Source organism: Artemia franciscana, chromosome 7 (genome assembly GCF_032884065.1).
Source record: "Artemia franciscana chromosome 7, ASM3288406v1, whole genome shotgun sequence".
Classification (NCBI taxonomy): Eukaryota; Metazoa; Arthropoda; class Branchiopoda; order Anostraca; family Artemiidae; genus Artemia; species Artemia franciscana.
Genome location: NC_088869.1, coordinates 12042058 through 12061114, shown reverse-complemented (window position 1 = coordinate 12061114; position 19057 = coordinate 12042058). Strand labels below are relative to the sequence as shown.

Below are 19057 nucleotides of genomic sequence, written 5' to 3'. Positions count from 1 at the left end.
CTCAGTAAAAAGGAGCAGCAAAAATCCACACTTTTGGCAGCTAGCTGAAGGTTGTCAGCGTACTGAAAGAAAAGAAGAGTATGAAAATGAAGTCTTGATTCACACTTGTATGACATGTCTCGCCCTCGGCACCTTTACATGGAAACTGCATCAAGTTTTCAAGTTAAATTTCTGACGCGCTATGAAAATGTATTGCATCTATATCCTTTGGCTAGTTTTCACTCAAGCAAGCCGCATGCTGTGAAGTCAATTCAGATGGTTGGTAAGACTCCCTACAAACATATATTATAAAATCTTGGGCCTGCAGCAAGCCAGCTGATTCAGACGCATTCATACGGCTGGTCAAACTACAGAATATTGCAGAAGTTGCAACCTATCTATTTTTAGCAGCAGTTTTCACACCATGAAGTGGAAAAAAACATGAGACTAAGTCGGACATCTCCCGAGAAAAGAGGAATAAAACAAGAGTTAAGAGCTCATATGGTAGTTGTGATGAGGTCGGAAAAGCCAAGAGCTCATATGGCATGGCTTGAGCTCTAGAAAAATGATAAGAATCAAGAGATTAATTTAAAAGAAAAATCAGAGGCTTAATGTCGGTCGGGATTTAAAATAAGAGCTTTGAGACAGGAGATCCTTTTAAATATCAGAATTCATTAAGATCTGATCACCCACGCAAGTTAAAAATACCTCATCTTTCTAATAACTCTAATTTTTCGTCTCCCTTCAGCCCCCCCCCCCTCCCCAGCTGTTTGAATCGGGGAAATCAACTTTATCAAGTCAATTTATGCAGGTCCCTGACACGCCTACCAATTTTCATTGTCCTAGCACGTCTAGAAGCATAGAACTCTCCAAAGCATTGGACCCCCCCTAACTCCCCCAACGAGAGTGCATCCAGTCCAGTTTCGTCAATCAAGTATCTACGACATTTGCTTTTTCTACCCACCAAGTTTCATCCCGATCTCTCCACTCAAAGCATATCCCAAGATTTCTGGTTTCCCCCTCCAACTTTTACCCCAATGTCACCAGAACTGGTTGGGGTTTAAAATAAAACCTCTGGTACATGAGTTCCTTCTAAATATCAAATTCAAAATTACCTCACGAACGGTCACTCGCTCTTAAGTTAAAAATACCTCAATTTTTGTAATTTTTCCGAATTAACACCCCCTCCAACTCCCTCAAAGAGGACGAATCCGTTTCGGTTTATGTCAATTACGTATCTAGGACTTGCCTAAACTAGCAAAACCGGGACCGACAGACTGGCAGAATTCGCAATGTCACTTGATAAATACCAAGTGCCACACACAGTAATTTTTCTCTGTGGATGGAATATTTTGTGAAGGTTGGCTTCATTATAGCTTATTTTGGAAAAGGGTTATTTTCAGGCTTTGGTCAAGCCATGGGTGGAAATAGTTATAGGCCCTACTAAATTGAAGGAAAACTCGACTTTCTTAAAACCCCCTCCCCCTCATCCTATTTGAGATAGGGTTTGTGTTATCAGAGCTCGATGTTAGCCCTGATCCTAGTCATCTTTGGTCTAGCCTTTCATTTGGATACGTTGCTCCATTCAAGTTATACTAAATTAAACAAAAAGCTTGACTTTTTTCAGCACTTAAAACCAACTTTGGTTTTCATATAAGAACATGATACCTGTCATTGTCTTAGGCATCATAGGTTCAATCCTCATTGAGATCCGTCACTCCACTCGTAAGTTACACTGAATTAAATGCCCCTCCACCTAATTAAACTAGAGTCTTCATCCCCAAACATTATGTGTCTTATGGTTTAGGCATCTTTGGCTTGACCTTCATTGAGATCCATTACTTTATTCACAAGTTAAACTGAGTCAAACAAAAACTCAACTTCTTAGCATTTAAATCCCGCTCTCCCTCGTCCTAATTAAGCTTGTGTCTCCATCCCAGAACTCAATGCATATAATACTCTTAAGCATCTTTATTCAATTTTCATCGGAGTTCATCTCTCCATTTGCAAGTTACGCTGAATTAAATGAAAAACTCAATTTTTTTTAACACTTAAAGCCCCCTCACCCTAATTAAGCTCAATTTTAATCCAAATAGTTCAATTTTAATACAAATCTGACTGGCGGTTCTCCCGCTATACTCGATTGCACAGACGGGCGGACATATAGATGGACCTCAAAAACCTATCTTGATATATATTAAATAAAAAAAACTAGTTTTTTAACTGAAAGTAAGGAGCGACATTAAAACTTAAAACGAACAGAAATTACTCCGTATATGAAATGGGTTGTCCCCTCCGCAGTCCCACGCTCTTTACGCTAAAGTTTGACTCTTTGCCACAATTCTACTTTTTAAAACAACTAAAACTTTAGCGTAAAGAGCGTGGGACTGCGGAGGGGACAACCCATTTCATATACGGAGTAATTTCTGTTCGTTTTAAGTTTTAATGTCGCTCCTTACTTTCAGTTAAAAAACTAGTTTTTTTTATTTAATTTCTGAACGTTTTTGAATTAATGCATGTTTGATTTTGGCTCTCCGCACATAAATTATTGAAATGAAATTAGTATATTAATTTTTTTTTGGCTAAATGGCTTTCTCTTAGTTTTGATCAGACGATTTTGAGAAATAAGGGGTGGGGAAGGAGGCCTAGCTGCCCTCCAATTTTTCGGTTACTTAAAAAGGCTACTATAACTTTTAATATTCAATGAACGTTTTTATTAGTAAAAAATATACGTAACTTAAGAATTAACTTACGTAACAAACTTTTATATTCTTATATTTTTATTATGTGTACGAGGGGGTTTGTACCCTCGTTAATACCTCGCTCTTTACACTAAATCGTAAGTTTTGTTCCAATTCTTTAAGAATGACCCCTGAATCAAATAGGCCGTTGAATAAATAGTTGAAATCACTAAAAATATTTTAGCATAAAGAGCGAGGTATTTATCTCCTCCTAAATACCTCGCTCTTTATGCAAAAGTATTTTTAGAGCCCTTCATATGCGTAATAATCTCTGTTTGTTTTAAATTTCAATGCTATTCCTTACTTTCATTTGAAAAAACGTTTTCATGTTTATTTTTTCATTGTTTTTTTTTATAGTAATGCTAGAAAATCCTGCGCCCTTTTCATTGAATTTTTTTCAACCATGGCATATTTCTCCAAGGAAAGATCCTCCCACATAGCCCCCTCCCTCAACCCTACCCCCAAAACCAAAAAAATCCCCCTGAAAACGTCTGTACACTTCCCAATAACCATTATTATATGTAAACACTGGTTGAAGTTTGTAACTTGCAACCCCTCCCCCAGGGACTGTGGGGGAGTAAGTCATCCCCAAAAACATAGTTATTAAGATTTTCGACTATGCCAAACAAAATGGCTATCTCAAAATTTTGATCCGTTGACTTTGGGAAAAAAATGAGCGTGGGAGGGGGCCTCGATGCCCTCCAATTTTTTTGGTCACTTAAAAAGGGCACTAGAACTTTTCATTTCCGTTAGAATGAGCCCTCTTGCGACATTCTAGGACCACTTGGTCGATACGATGACCCCTGGGAAAAAAAAACAACAAAAAAACAAACAAATAAACACGCACCCGTGATTTGTCTTCTGGCAAAAAATGCAAAATTCCACATTTTTGTAGATAGGAGCTTGAAACTTCTACAGTAGGATTCTCTGTTACGCTGAATCTGATGGTGTCATTTTCGTAAAGATCCTACGACTTTTAGGGGGTGTTTCCCCCTATTTTCCTAAATAAGGCAAATTTTCTCAGGCTCGTAACTTTTGATGGCTAAGACTAAACTTGATGAAACTTATATATTTAAAATCAGCATTAAAATGCGATTCTTTTGATGTAGCTATTTATATCAAAATTCAATTTTTTAGAGTTTTGGTTACTATTGAGCCGGATCGCTCCTTACTACAGTTCGTTACCACGAACTGTTTGATTTTCCACTATCCAAATAGGTGATGATGCCTGGATGATGATATGCTATTCGATTCCTTTTTTCGGATCCAATGAGCCAACATGGCTACCTAAGACGTTGTAAAATCTGTCTGTCCGTCTGTCTGTCTGTCCGTCCGTCCGTCTGTGTAATCGAGTATAGGGGGAGAACCGCTGGTCAGATTTGGATGGCCAGATTTGGCGCCAAGGATCATGAGAAACATCAAGTTGAAAGATGAAGACCCTCGCTCAAATAGAACAGTGGGGAGAAACAGTTTTTCGTTTAATTGAGAGTAACTTGCGAATGGAGTGATGGATATGAATGAAAATTGAACCAAATAGGCCTATTTATTAATAATATATGCACAACAACAAATTGAATGAAAATATACAAAAACTCCGCAATGCATGGCCCGAGGCAATGAATCAATGAAGAGTAAAACGGTACCCGACGGGGTTTAACAGTGTTAGTCACCCCAAATCAAACGGGACTCTACAGACCCGGCAAAACACACAAATAAAAGAAAGTGAGGACATCACTTTTTTACAGCTAGTTCAAAAATATATATAACAGCACCCATATATAAACATTTTAAGCAAAATTCATCGTATAAAAGAGCCGTGCTGTAGAGTAGGGGAAATTTTATACGGGAGGAATTTGCCAGAATTTCTATACGAAATTCTTTTATATGTCTTGCTTTCACTGTGCCGACTCAATGTTACGCAAGGAGCTGTTAAGGGTATTTTTCCGGGGTAAATTTTCTCTGGGATTGAATTGTACAGAGGATATGTATATGGGGAGGGGGATTTTCCCGTCAAGATTGACCCAGATTTCCTAGAATCATTTTTAAAATAGGTAAAAAATTAAATAAAAAAACAACACATTTTTCAACTGAGAGTATGGAGTAACATTAAAAATTAAAACGAACTAAAATTATTCCGTGTTTGAGGGAGGTTGCCTCCTCAAACTTTATTTTACTAATTTGTGTATGAAAGAGGCTGTTCCCTTCTCAACGCCCCGCTTTTTACGCTAAAGTTTTTTTTTATTACTGTTCAAAGTAAAATTGAGAGAAAAAGTCAAACTTTAGCGTAAAGAGCGGGTTGTTCCCTTCGGAACAGCCCCTTTCATGCATGGAATAATTTCTGTTCGTTTTAAGTTTTATTATCGCTCCTTACTTTGAGTTTGAAAAATTTAGTTTCTTTATTTAATACTATCAAACAGTTCGTGGTAACGAATGACAAACTCAATGGGAAAGTTATGAACTCTGGCCATTGTTTACATATAGCATTAGTTATTAGGAAGCATACAGACGTTTTCAAAGGGAATTTTTCGTGTGGGTTTTTTGGGGGGGGAGTACGTGGGATGATGTTTCCATGGAGGAATTACTCCTGGGTGAGGGAATTTTCCATGGAGGGGGCCGGATTTCCCACCATTATATAAAAATGGTGAGAAATTAAATAAAAAAAACATTTTTTTTCAACTGAAAGTAAGGAACAACATTAAAACTTAAAAGAACAGAAATCATTACGTATATGAAGGGTATTGCCCCCTTGTCAATACCTCGCTCTTTATTCTTAAGTTTTTTTTTGTATTTTCAAGAGCTATTTATTCTAATTAAACGTTGTCTGTGATTTACGAGTCATTCTTAAAGAATTAAGAAAAAAATTGAACTTGAGCGTAAAGAGCGAGGTATTGACGAGGTGGTGACCCTCCTTACGTACGTAATGATTTCTGTTCGTTTTAAGTTTTAATGTTGCTCAGTAGAAAAAACTTGCTTTTTTATTTAATAAAACAAGAACTGAACTTTATAATAAGCATAATCTTTTCCCAAATGAAAATGAAAATATGAGTTCCTACAACTTACTGCTTTAAATATTTTTATAAAAAGGGTTAAAGAATAAGTTATTTAAAAAAATAAAATTGGTTATTTAAAATCAATTAATTAATTACATTATTTTAAAATTGAATTAATTATAAATTATTTTCTATGTTTTTGTTGAGTTTCAGTGTGACTGCTGGTTGTGTCTAATACCAATGGCAATAGTCCTAATAAAAATCCACTTCAAAGACTTATCATGAAAACTCTGGAATGTAAATGATTACAAATTAGTATTTTAATAATTTATTTAAACATTGATTGATTAATCGTTTTAGAATTAATTAATTAATTTTTATTTTGATATTTTAATTAATAAGTGATTGTCTTTACGCTTTTGTTAAATTTCAGTGTGAATGCTGGTTGTGTCACTCTTCCAGCTCTGCTTAAGATGAAACAAGTGATGACGCAGAGCCAACTCCAAGGAATGTGGACCTCCAAAGATGAATTACCGGTAACGAACTCCTTTTGTTCTTTTATTATTATTAATAGTTTATTATCCATTGCTAATATTTAATTTTGTAATCTGACTATTCATTACTAATATTTAAAATTTGTAAAATGTGAATGGAGTCCGTCCGGAATGAGGCAGACTCTGTCTGCTGACCACGTGCCTCTGGTTATGGGGTTTCTTCCCTAACTAAACACTCCGATTAGGACAGCCGCAACCTCATGTTGCGGGTGGAGCCCACCTCGGGAATCTCCGTACCTAGGTTTAACCTAGCTCAAATCAGATTCCAGGCCTAAGGTCGGTTGGGCTAGCGACCCTCCAACCGAATTTTAAGTGCTACGAAAAATGACAATATAGCCTCGGACCTGGATTCCCTCTTATGAACCGAAGGGGGCTACGAATAGCCTCCTGGAATGTCTTGACTCTGAATGCACCTGCGTCAAAGAACCTACTCTCTGAATATTTAACTTGAATTTTTTTTTTATTGTAAAATAGCAAAACTTTGTTTAAGTTTAATAAAATAAAGTTTTACAAAGTAAAATTCAATAATTTAATTCAGTGGTTTTATTACTCTGTCGACTTACTAGTAGTTTAGACTGCTCAAGACAAACTAGATGTAATTGTATGTGTTTCATTTTTGATCATTAGATGTGTGACCGCTTTTTTGAATCCATGTTGTGCTCATTTTTAGTTTTCTGGATATTCTGGTGACATTTTTCCCCTCAGATGTCTGAATATTTGCGATGGCTGGGAGTGCGATAGGGGAGACGCTATCAAACCCAAGTAGTTGGTAGAAGAAGTAGAATTTAGTTAAAAACGAACTTTGAAGGTTATGATTTTAAAAGAAATTCTAAGGATACGTTCTAAATTCGAATTATCATAATATTTTGTATTACCTTCATCATAAAATGGCTCAGGATTAGAAATTCAACGATTATATGTTCATCATGGTAGCTACAACCTAATCAGTGTTCCACTAGCTTTTATTCAGTGCGGACTAACAAAAAAAAACCTTTTTCTGGATACTACCTTGTTCTTGAAGCGTGAACATAAGCTAAATTAATCGGATTATTATTTTCAAGTTGCAAGGATAAACTATTATGAAAGCGTAAAGATTGAATCACATTAACTACGTCACTCGCTCAAATACCGATCTACCTGTGTGTGGCTTTGTGCCAAGTAAATAAAGAATTTGCTGTGAAATTGTGCGAAGAAAATTGGATTTGTTTGTTCTGCTAATTAATTAGGGTGAGTAATAGCATAGCCCAGCAAGTGGGGCTTTTGTCCGTTTAATGTGATTTAACCTTGGCAGCTATTATTTTGTTATTAAAGGATAATGTCAGTCACTCAGATTACTCTGGAGAAAGCCCTTAAGGACTTGTCTTCAAAACTTGAAGCTCGGCTTGTGGCCATTTCTGCGGCACAATCAGAAATTAAAGGTCAGAAATCTGCACAAATCTCTGAAATGAAGTCTGTATTTCAGTAGCTGAATTTGAAGCTCTAAGAAAAGGAAAAATTAATCTCTGAACTGAACTCGAGGATTGAACATCAAGAGCAACGATTACTGGAACTATAAGTTAAAGACCGTAAGCTTAATCTTTTTGTGCATCGTTTAAGAAAAGAAAAAATGGCGAAAACCTTGAGCAAAATCTTCAGGATTTACTCAGAAATTCTCTGGAGATTAAAGACAATATTTACATTACAAGACCATTTAGAATCAAGCAAAACCAAAGCAATGTTTTTGTTCATGGCAATGCCAAGAAACCTAGTTTACTGCATGTTGTCTTCTCTTGCCGCAGGGAGTCGGACATTCTTCCTATCATGAAATCAGTGTTAAACTAAAAGGTTCGCACTGCGTATTTGCACTGATTTGCCACCCACCCTAAATGTAATTAGGGCTCAGCTGCTTGCCAAAGCTCAGCTTAGAAGGACTAAAAAAAATACACGTACATATATACGACTATGGCAAATTGGCACTGTTCTTAAGTTGAAGTATCGCAACGCATCATATGAGTAGTGGTCGGACATTGATGACAGGGACTAATGTAATTATCATTTTGCAGGCTGCCGAAGGTTTTTTTTTGTTTTTCTTTTAAGATTGCCCAACGTTAAACTATGTTTCTTATTTTCTTTTTTGTTTCACTTTATTATTTTGGTTCATTTTTAAAAACATGAGTTCAAAAATCATATGTGCTTTTTAGTTATTATCGGTACTCAGTAGACTGGAAATCCAATATTCCGGGTTTTGCGGTTCAGCTGCACAGGGCGGGATGCATAATGGTAAGTTTACATGATTGGCAATCACTTGGACGTGCCGGGGAGTGGCAGATTGATGTCTTTTGAGACGAGGCCAATTAATTTTGCTGCTTTTTGCGAATCTTTCAGTATTTTTTATAATGAAAATGATATCTCAGTTGTAAACAATTCTCCATCAGCTTGTTATTCATGTTTGCATGATGTTGCTATTACACCGATCTCGAAGATGTCAGAATCGGGTTTGTGAACAACCAAGGTCTTCTGAGTAGTGTGAATGAAATAATTACTTTACTCCCTTCAAAATCGGTCAGTATTCTTGGTTACTAAGAGTAAGGGGGGTTTGGGATTTTATTAAAGAGGAAATTTAATTTCGGCGGCTTTCTGATATAGAGTGAGCACAGAAATGCTTTATGAAATTATTGCAATTGAATTTAAATTGGGGCTACAAACTGTACAAGCGTGTGTTGTATATTGGCCACCCTCGTCAAATATTAATGATTTCCTAGTTATTTTTGAAAAGTTAGTAGAGTCATTGGCTGGTCGTGAAGGGATGCTAATGGGTGATTTTAATATTGATCTAATGGAATATGAAAATGATACACCTACATCTAATTTCCTTTCCCTTTTGTTTTCAAGGTTTCTTTCCCCTGTGTGTAATATTCCTAGTCGTGTGACTGCTTCTTCAGCAAAATTATTTGATAACATTTTCCTTACGAGATCAATTATGTCATCGAAAATTGTATTGACCGATTTCTCTGACCATTTTTTAATTTTAGCTGATGTAAATGACGCGGTACGGTCAGCTGGGTTTATTAAAAAAAAAAACACGACGAATAGTTAATAAATCGAATTTTGCTAAACTTAACGCTATTCTATCTTCTAAGGATTGGTATAATCTTCTTAATTGCGATAATGTGGGTGTTGTTACAGAATGTTTTTTAGAAAAATTCCGCCTGGATCTTGATGATAGTTGCCCTGAGGTTAAAATTCGTAGAAATAAATATAATGTCCCGAAGCAACCGTGGATAACACCAGGTCTACTCAAATCCAATTTGATAACTGTATCTGACCAGAAGTATAAGAATTGTCTAACTAAAATAATTCCAGGAGCTAAGAAAATATAGTATTTTGAGGTATTTCGGGATGCTTCAAATTCATCTAAGAAGACTTGGCAACTAATTAATTCTTATCTTGGTCAAAACCTGCCTTCAAAGAGTCCTATAGAGATACATAATTTAGCAGGACAAATCATAAAAGACGATGTTCATGTGGCGGATTGCCTTAATCATAACTTTGCTTCAATTGTAGAGGTTGTGACTGAAAAATTGCAGAAAGGAAATTCTTATAGTAATGATGGATTTATAAAGTATTTACCGAGTTGATCATATATATCAATATTTTTGACTCCTATAGCGGAAGGTGAACTATTGAATATATGTCTATTAATGAAGAAGGGTGATTCTCAAGGACTTGATGGATCTTCAACTAATATTATCAAGTCTATTATGCCTAGTATTAGTAGAATTATGGCTCATTTAATTAACCTTGCATTTTCAACAGGAACGCTCCCAAGTTTTTTTTAAAAGTGCCAAGATAATTCCGTTGCATAAAGGGGGGTTGGGATTCTGCGTGCCCAACTAATTACAGGCCAATATCCATATTATCTGTTTTTTTTAAAGTAATTGAAAGGTGTTTTTACAATAGAGTGTACAAGTTCTAGGTATCGCGGCAGTTTTTCAGTAAGTTTCAGTTTTGTTTTCGGAAGGAACATTCTACCCAGAATGCAGTTCTTGCCAGGCTGCAGCATATTCATGAATGTTGAGATAAAGAGCCTCTTCTTGCGACGCTGTTCTTGGATTTAGAAAACGCTTTCGACACAATTTGTCATAAAATATTGCTGTATAAGTTAGATAATTGTGGTATTAGAGGCCCAGCCCTGAATTTTGTTAAATCATATTAACATGGTTGGTATCAGGTAACCGAAATTAATTATTCCTTGTCCATGCCTTGTCATTAGTCGGAAAAGGGTGGCGTTCCACAGGGGTCCATACTTGGTCTCTTGCTATTCCTGATTTATATTAATGTTTTTTGTAACTCTTCTGACGGGGGGAGTCTCAACATTTTGTTTGCTGATGATACAGGTTCCAATGTTGTTGGCGAGTCCACAGATGATTTGAAGCAAAAGATCAAGGGAGTTTCAACAGCATTGATTCAGTGGTTACAGGCTAATCGATTTTCCCTAAACGTAGCTAAAACAAAATTCATGGTTTACAGCCGTATTTATAAAGAGCCTATTGAATTTGATAAGGCGAGTGTTGAAGGCCTAAATATAAGCATCCAAAGAGTAAGTTCGATCCGGGTATCCTGGTGTGGAGATTAATTATTATCTTTCCTTTAAAGGTCATCTTTTCCGTCTACGATTTAAAGCAGCACAAGCAGTGGGAATCATGTATAGGTTCCAACATTTTTTCCCTTATGAAATATTAAGATTGTTATATTTTTCTTTAGTTCATTCCCATTTGTCATATTATCCTATTGTTTATCTGGCAACATTTAAAACCCATCTTAAACCGTTACAAATTGTGCAAAATCGGACTGTAAGGATTTTACATAAGTATCTACCATCACCTTCGTCATACCCTGGTAAGATGACGACAGAAACTCTTTATTTGTTAATGCATATGCTTCCTATTTCTTGTCTATGGAATCTTTCTTCAGTGCTTTTTAAAATTAAGCATGACCGTCAAATGCTCCCTGTTTATTTTCAGTCCATTGATATGCATGGGAGAAAGGGCGAACTTCATCATTATTAGACTCGGCATAAAGACCAGCTTATTTCTTCTCGATTTATAACGGAGCTTTCGAGATATTCACCAAGGAACATGGTAACAAGCGCTTGGAGAACATTTCATACTGTATATGATGATACTAAATCATTTAATATAATAAGATATGAACTTTTTAATTTTTTCCTAGAAACTTTTCACCATTAATATTTTTTTTTCTCTATGGATTTTTTTTTTTCAATTCATCGTCTCTAATTGCTCATGAAGTCATTCTTCGTGCACGTTTTTTTGATTGTTTTGTTGTTGTGGTAATTATTTTGTCATTCTGCTTTGTGTGGTGGGCCGTGGACTTGGGTATTGGATCTTCAACTAATATTATTTATGTTGTAAATATTGATGGGGTCACCACAATCACGAGTGCTGTGTCTCCATGGTGGCCCAGTGTATTTTATTTGTTATGCGTATTATATTAATAAATTGAACTTGAACTTAAAGAACGAACCACGGCCCACAGTTACAAAAAACTTAAAAACACTTTTGAAAAACTGTTTAGTGGGGAAAACTGATTCAGGAATGGTTGCTATTATTTCGGTTACTCTTAATAGTAAAATTTTCTTTTGAAACCAAATGTATGGACAATTTGAAAAATAACCTGAAACACTTCGTGAGTGGTGTTGGATTGAGACAAAGAGAACGCCATTGGAAATTATCAGAACCTGTGAAACTTGCAGCCTCCACCTTAAACAAAAACGAAAACCACTTTTTGCTTGGGTAGCACAGATGTCTTTTCTTTTTTCTTATTTTGTTCTTCACCACTAGTCTGGTACTAGAATATCATCTACAACTATAAGGTTTTAGCATCTAGATCTTTCTGCACTTATAATACAAAAATTGACCAAATTCTTTTATTACCTAGATTATTGGAACGGAAATAATAACAAGTTGTAAATTATTGGCATCATCTATTGTGGAGGTGGGTAGTTGGGTCTTTGTGCTGGGTTTGTTGTTCAAAGTAAACTTTGGCTTTTCTCAGATAGCTAAACGCTTAGGTGGGATGGATGGGGTATGAGATATCCAAGTTAATGGTAGCGTAGATTTTGGTTTTTCAAAGCCATTTTTTAATTTAATTGTTTGTATTTTAAACGATTTCAATATTCATAAATAAGTTTAAAATGTCAACCGAAAACTGAGCTGCCGGATTTACTGCCAAATACCAAAATTTTTTGGTATTTTAACATAGGGAGGTAAAACAAGTAGAATTATCAAAGACAATTTTGGTAGTTTTTGGTAATGCTAGAAAAATTGGTGTTGTTGCTTGTGAATAATTGGAACAAAATAGGACTCGGTGTCGACTTAAGGAGAAACATCAAGTTTTACCTCTCTATCTGCCATTGTTAAAAATTTACGTCTTATGTAAGCCTAGTTCGTTTATAAAATAAACTAAATGTGAATTCTTCTTTTTGTTTTCTTAATTATTGTTTTTTTTGTTTATTATTTTTTTATTATTTATTAATGTATATTATTATTTCATATGACTTTATTGGCAAAATATATTTATTTATCTATTTGAAAACCCGTCAATCATACGAAATGAAAAAGACGGAGCACGAACATATAAATATAAGAAAATATAGAAGAACATTTCAGAAGAGACGTAACTAGAAAGAGACTCAACTTATAAAAGACCAAACAAAATAGCACTAAAATGAATAAAACGAAAACAGATCTATTGTAAAAGGAGATTATACCAATCGTGATCTACTTTTTTAGTGTTGTGTCTTTTGATTAAATTTTCAACTGCAACATGAGGGTCAGTTATGTGATACTTTTTAATGAGAATTGAGTTTCTATACCAGGGAGGAAAACGTAGGAGGTATTTAGCAAAACGGAAGAAAAGTGCACGGATTTTAGACAGTTCAGCCTTCGAGAATAGTTTCCAAAATGGTGCCAAGTACAGAATATAAGGCAAAACAGTAGCGTTGTATAGGCTGGCAAGGAGGGGGCAGCTAAAACGGAATTTAGCAGAGACTATAGAAGCATACGAGCCGGAGATTCGTCGATTGAAGTGTTTGATCAGTAGAAGACGTGTATGCCTTAGAGACGAGCCAATAGGGACTCCGAGGTAATTTATGTGGTCAGCAGTATTCATCAGATTTTCATCAAAAAGCAGTGAAGTCACGTGTGGTGTTTTTCGCCAATTGAAGATAACTATCTCGGTTTTTCTCAGTGTTAAAACTGAGGAAGTTTTAGATATTCGGTTTTAAGCGTTTCAAAAATGTCAGAAGCTGTTTGCAATGTTCTACTTAAGTTCAAGACGTCGTCGGTGTAGCATACTAAGGAGGTGTCTATAGAGGAAAGAATGCATGAGGTTGGGCATTTATCTTGTGCTTGAAGAACATAATTATTGAACAAATGAGGGGAGGAGACAGCTCCCTGGCGGCCACCTTGCAAAATGGGGATCAATTTTTCATGAGGCCGGGGAGGCAAATTTTTGTCGGGAGGAAGCTTTAGGCGAATTCACAGCCTCGAGTACATATCACCTAGGGGTCGAACTATGCAGAGTTTCAGACCTCGTTGTGAAGCTTTTAATAACATTGTAGCGTGTATGAGTGAATCGAATGCACGGCTGATGTCATGACTAGCTAAGGCTATGCTCTCTCCAGAAAAATCTGCATCGAGTAGCACACTCACTGCAGCCGTCAAGGCATCGGCACAACCAGTGCGGCGCTTAAATCCGAATTGACGTGACGGGGTGTAGCATTTAGTTTCCAGTTCATTAATGAATAGGTGCTCGAATAGCTTACATAAAGATTTGGCGACTGTAATTGGGCGGAAAGACGAGCATTTAATGTCATTTTTCCCTTTCTTCGGAATGGGGGTACGATCCCCTACGCAGAAGGAGGAGGGAACAACACCTTGCGTGAAGATCATCTGCATAAAAAGCGAAAGACGCATAGCGAGAACCGAACCACCTTGTTTAATACAGATAGCGCTAACACGGTCAATTCCGCAAGAAGATTTATTTTTCAACCGACGAATCAAACAGTTCGTGGTAACGAATTGTAGTAAGGAGCGATTCGGCTCAATAGTAACCAAAACTCTAAAAAATTGAATTTTGATATCAATAGCTACATCAAAAGAATCGCATTTTAATGCTGATTTTAAATATATAAGTTTCATCAAGTTTAGTCTTACCCATCAAAAGTTACGAGCCTGAGAAAATTTGCCTTATTTAGGAAAATAGGGGGAAACACCCCCTAAAAGTCGTACGATCTTAACGAAAATGACACCATCAGATTCAGCGTCTCAGAGAACCCTACTGTAAAAGTTTCAAGCTCCTATCTACAAAAATGTGGAATTTTGTATTTTTTGCCAGAAGACAAATCACGGGTGCGTGTTTATTTGTTTGTTTGTTTTTTTTTTGTTTTTTTTCCCAGGGGTCATCGTATCGACCAAGTGGTCCTAGAATGTCGCAAGAGGGCTCATTCTAACGGAAATGAAAAGTTCTAGTGCCCTTTTTAAGTGACCAAAAAAATTGGAGGGCATCTAGGCCCCCTCCCACGCTTATGTTTTTCCTAAAGTCAACGGATCAAAATTTTGAGATAGCCATTTTGTTCAGCATAGTCAAAAACCATAAAAACTATGTCTTTGGGATGACTTACTCCCCCACAGTCCCTGGGGGAGGGGCTACAAGTTACAAAATTTGACCAGTGCTTACATATAGTAATGGCTATTGGGAAGTGTGTAGGCGTTTTCAGTAGGATTTTTTTGGTTGGGAGGAGGGGTTGATAATAGGGGGATAGGCTGGAGGAGCTTTCCATCGAGGAATTTGTCATGGTAGAAGAAAATTTCCATGAAGGGAGCGCAGGATTTACTAGCATTATTAAAAAAAAAACAATGAAAAAAGAAATATGAAAAAGTTTTTTTCAGCTGGAAGTGAAGAGCAGCATTAAAACTTAAAACGAACGGAAATTAGTATCCACATGAGGAGCTCACCTCCTCCTAATACCCCGATCTTTACGCTAAAGTATTTTTAGTAATTTCAACTATTTGTTTTACGGCTTTGGTGATTCAGGGGTCATTCTTAATGAATTGGGACAAAATCTAAGCTTTCATGTAAAGAGCGAGGTACTGACGAGGGGGCGAACCCGCTCATATATGTAATAAAAACATGAGAATACAAAACTTCTTTACGTAAGCTAATTTATAAGTTACGTATATCTTTTACTAAAAAAAAGATTCGTAAAAAATTAAAAGTTCTAGTTGCCTTTATCTTAATTAACCAAAAAATCGAAGGGCAACTAGGCTTCCTCCCCCGCTCTTTTTTCTCAAAACCATTCAATCAAAATTATGAGAAAGTCATTTAGCAAAAAAGTATCTAATATTAAACACATTGATAAATTAAATTTTGCGAAAATTTATAAGAGCCTAGTTGTACCTCATCCCCTTTCTCTTTGTCCGGTTTGGCAGTTTTTTAGTGAACCTCAGAAACTATATGTTCGTAGAGTATATTTTCGTTATGCTAAATTATTCCTCTGCGGAGAGCCAAAATCAAAACATGCATTGATTGAAAAACGTTCAGAAATTAAATAAAAAAAACAAGTTTTTTTTTAACTGAAAGTAAGGAGCAAAATTAAAACTTAAAACGAACAGAAATTACTTCTTATATGAAAGGGGCTGCTTCCTCACCAACATCCCGCTCTTTACGCTAAAGTTTTTTACTGTTTTAAAAAGAAGAGTCGAGAGAAAGAGTCAAACTTTGGCGTCAAGAGCGGGATGTTGGTGAGGAAGCAGCCCCTTTCATATACGAAGTAATTTCTGTTCGTTTTAAGTTTTAATTTTGCTCCTTACTTTCAGTTAAAAAAACTTGTTTTTTTTTATTTAATTGCTTGAATAACCGACTCTAAACTGACAACAAAATCACCGTGCGGAAGCTTATCAGGGAACTCATCCAATTCTCTCTCGTACATGTCTTCAAGCTGGGGGTTAGGAGCAGCAAATTCACTCACATAATAAGAATACCAGTCCTCGACAGGGATTTCAGACAGCGACGACAGAGGGGTAGGCTTTGCCAAAGATACAGACTTGAAAAGAAAATTTTGCACTGTTTTGCACTGGTGGAATAGCTATCAACGAGAGATTTGCGGTGGAGGGAGAGCTCCTTCGAGAATATACGCTTCGTAGTCAGTCTGATGCTATTAATGATACCAGATTTTGGGCGCCCACAGTCTTTCTATATATATATTCTTTCCAGTCTTTCCATAATAGACATTTTTTTAACATGAGACAGAGGCACTTTTGGATATAATTGAGGCGTCAAATTATTTGAATCTCCAACTATTGAAAAGATTTAGTTATAAAAGTTTAACAGATATAATTTACATCTTTCCAGATGAATTGCCTACGGATATTGCCGGGTACCCGGCTGACTGAGTGTATTTCAAACAGTAAATTTACGAAAGTATGGTGAATCCTGCTTTTTAGGACTATAATGAGAGAAAAATTGACATGGCTAGGGTATGTTCCGTGGATGAAGGATGACAGATTGTCCTTTTTGGCCTGTCTAGGACTAATTAGAAAGCAGGTTGTCCTCCTTTGGGGTGGAAGGATGTCATGAAGAAAGATTTAAAGGAAACCAGAACTTCCTGGGAGGTTGTAAAGAGGGAGGCTTTGAATTGATTGGGATGGAGGAGGATCCTTCGTAACTATATTGCCCTCATGAAGTTTGGTGCTCTGGTGAGTTGTTAGTAGTAGTAGTAATTCACAAAGCATAGCAAAAGCAAAACATAATTTACAAAATAAAACAAAACTTTTACAGAAATAATTGTGAAAATTATTCATTTATTTTAAAGTTTTCAAACAACTGTTGGTAACGAACCGTAAGTAAGAAGCGACACGGCTCAATAGTAACCGAAGTTGTAAGAACACGGGAATTTGATACCAATAGATATATAGAAAAAATCGGCTTATTATGCTGATTTCGAATATTTAGGTTTAATCAAATATAGTGCTACCCGTCAATGGCGAAGAACCTAAGAATATTTTCCTGATTTTTGAGAAAGGGAAAAAAATTCCCTAAAATTCAAAGAATAATAAAAATCCCTTGATCAGAAACATCGTATAAGAGAATTCTGATGTAGAAGTTTCAAGCTCCCGTCTACAAAAGGTGGAATGTCTTGTTTTTGCCAGAAGAAAGATCATGGATCCGTGTTTGTTTGTTTGTTTTTTTTTCCAGTGATGATCGACCCAGTGGCACTAGAATATCTAGAGGGCTCACTAGAATGTACATCTAAAGAGCTAGTGCCCCTTTAAATGGCCAAAAAACAAGGGTTGTTTAATGAGAATAATAAGAAGCTTTTTCAAAAGTACTAAAAAAAATTACCGTGAAGAGTGGGGTATTGAGGGGGAAGTTATATTCCTTATATGCGCAATAATTTCTGTTTGTTTAAAGTATTGATGCTGCTCATTACTTTCATTAGAAAAACTTGTGTTTTATTTTTTAGTTCCAACAAGAAAAGCCCTTGGCTTTATCGACTGTTCTTCAGCCACCTTGTAGCACTGGTTTAGCCACTTTGTTGCGATACTGGGTTATCCTATAGTTATGTAGCCACCTTTGTTGATTGTGCCAAATTTTATTCGGGAAAAAGAATTTATTGAATTCTAAAACTCTTTGCATGTCTTAATACTTATTGTTGGGCATACTTGTCATAATAATAAAATAAGAACAATCTTTAAAACAAACATCAACATTGAAATGAATAAGTCTCAAATACAGAATTTATTTAATTTGTATTCGTAACGGGTGACATATTATGATGATCTTTATACGTAAAAAAAACAGTTTTTTTGGTAAAAAGATCTTCTTACTTTGTTTGAATCACTGTTGGCTCTCGAAAAGGGCACTAGAACTTCCGATTTTTTAATGAATGAGCCTTCTCCTAAGTCTCTGGGATCACCTGTTCTATGCTGAGTTATCGGTAGAGAAGGCAGTACCGTTCTCTATCAAGTGTCCCCAAATGGAGGCATTTGATTCATAATTATATATGTTACGTCATCAATAGCAGTTTCCTCAACATAATGTCCAGAGATTTTAAGAAGTAGACAATTATATCCTTCGTGGTAGGTAGTGGGGTCGTTGTGCTGCTGAATTTTCGGTTTGGAGGGAGGGGTGGGTCTCAGTGGTATGACTCTCTAATGTCAGCAAGAGCATATCCAGCTCCAAATAGGTACCTGAAGAAATCATCTGGTTGGTTGTCAGCAATATGACTCAACGAAATAACTATTAATTAAATAGAATTAAACAAATATTATATATGAATTGTTTAGTAAAGAAAAGTGAGGAGTAGAGAGTTATAAAGATAGAAAATTATAAAAATAATTATATATGAATTGTGTAGTAAAGAAAAGTGAGTAGAGAGTTATAAAGATAGAAAATTATAAAAATGGTTAAAAAAATTGAGTCATAGAAAGAATTAACTAGAAGAATAATAGAAAAAAAATATTATATATGAATTTTGTAGTAAAGGAAGGTGAGGAGTTCTAATCAAAAGTAGAGAGTTCAAGCATTAATTGATTACTCTAATAGAAGGGCCTTACTTTTAGTTTCCCGGATAGAAAAAATTACAATTAATGTGTACTTTTTTTGTATTATGTCTGCGAAGTTTTATCTTTTTTAATTATGAAATCCTTACATCTCTGGTAATAGCCTCTATTCTTATTATGTTTAAGTTATTAAACATAAAAAAAATAAGTTTTTTTTAACTGAAAGTAAG

The 19057-nt window shown here is 35.8% G+C and overlaps 1 protein-coding gene and 1 long non-coding RNA gene across 4 annotated transcripts in view; both read left to right on the top strand.

Moving 5' to 3' along the window:
- LOC136028603 (uncharacterized) overlaps nucleotides 1–19057 on the top strand; it is a 135627-nt gene that overhangs the window by 30451 nt on the left and 86119 nt on the right. The gene's annotated exons all lie outside the window — the stretch shown is intronic.
- Nucleotides 1–19057, top strand: part of LOC136028602 (E3 ubiquitin-protein ligase RMND5A-like) — a 50603-nt gene that overhangs the window by 21653 nt on the left and 9893 nt on the right. For all 3 annotated transcript variants that reach the window (XM_065706431.1, XM_065706433.1, XM_065706430.1), the window contains exon 2: nucleotides 6144–6246. In XM_065706431.1, the coding sequence (XP_065562503.1) occupies nucleotides 6144–6246 (103 nt within the window). The remainder of the gene's footprint in view (nucleotides 1–6143; nucleotides 6247–19057) is intronic.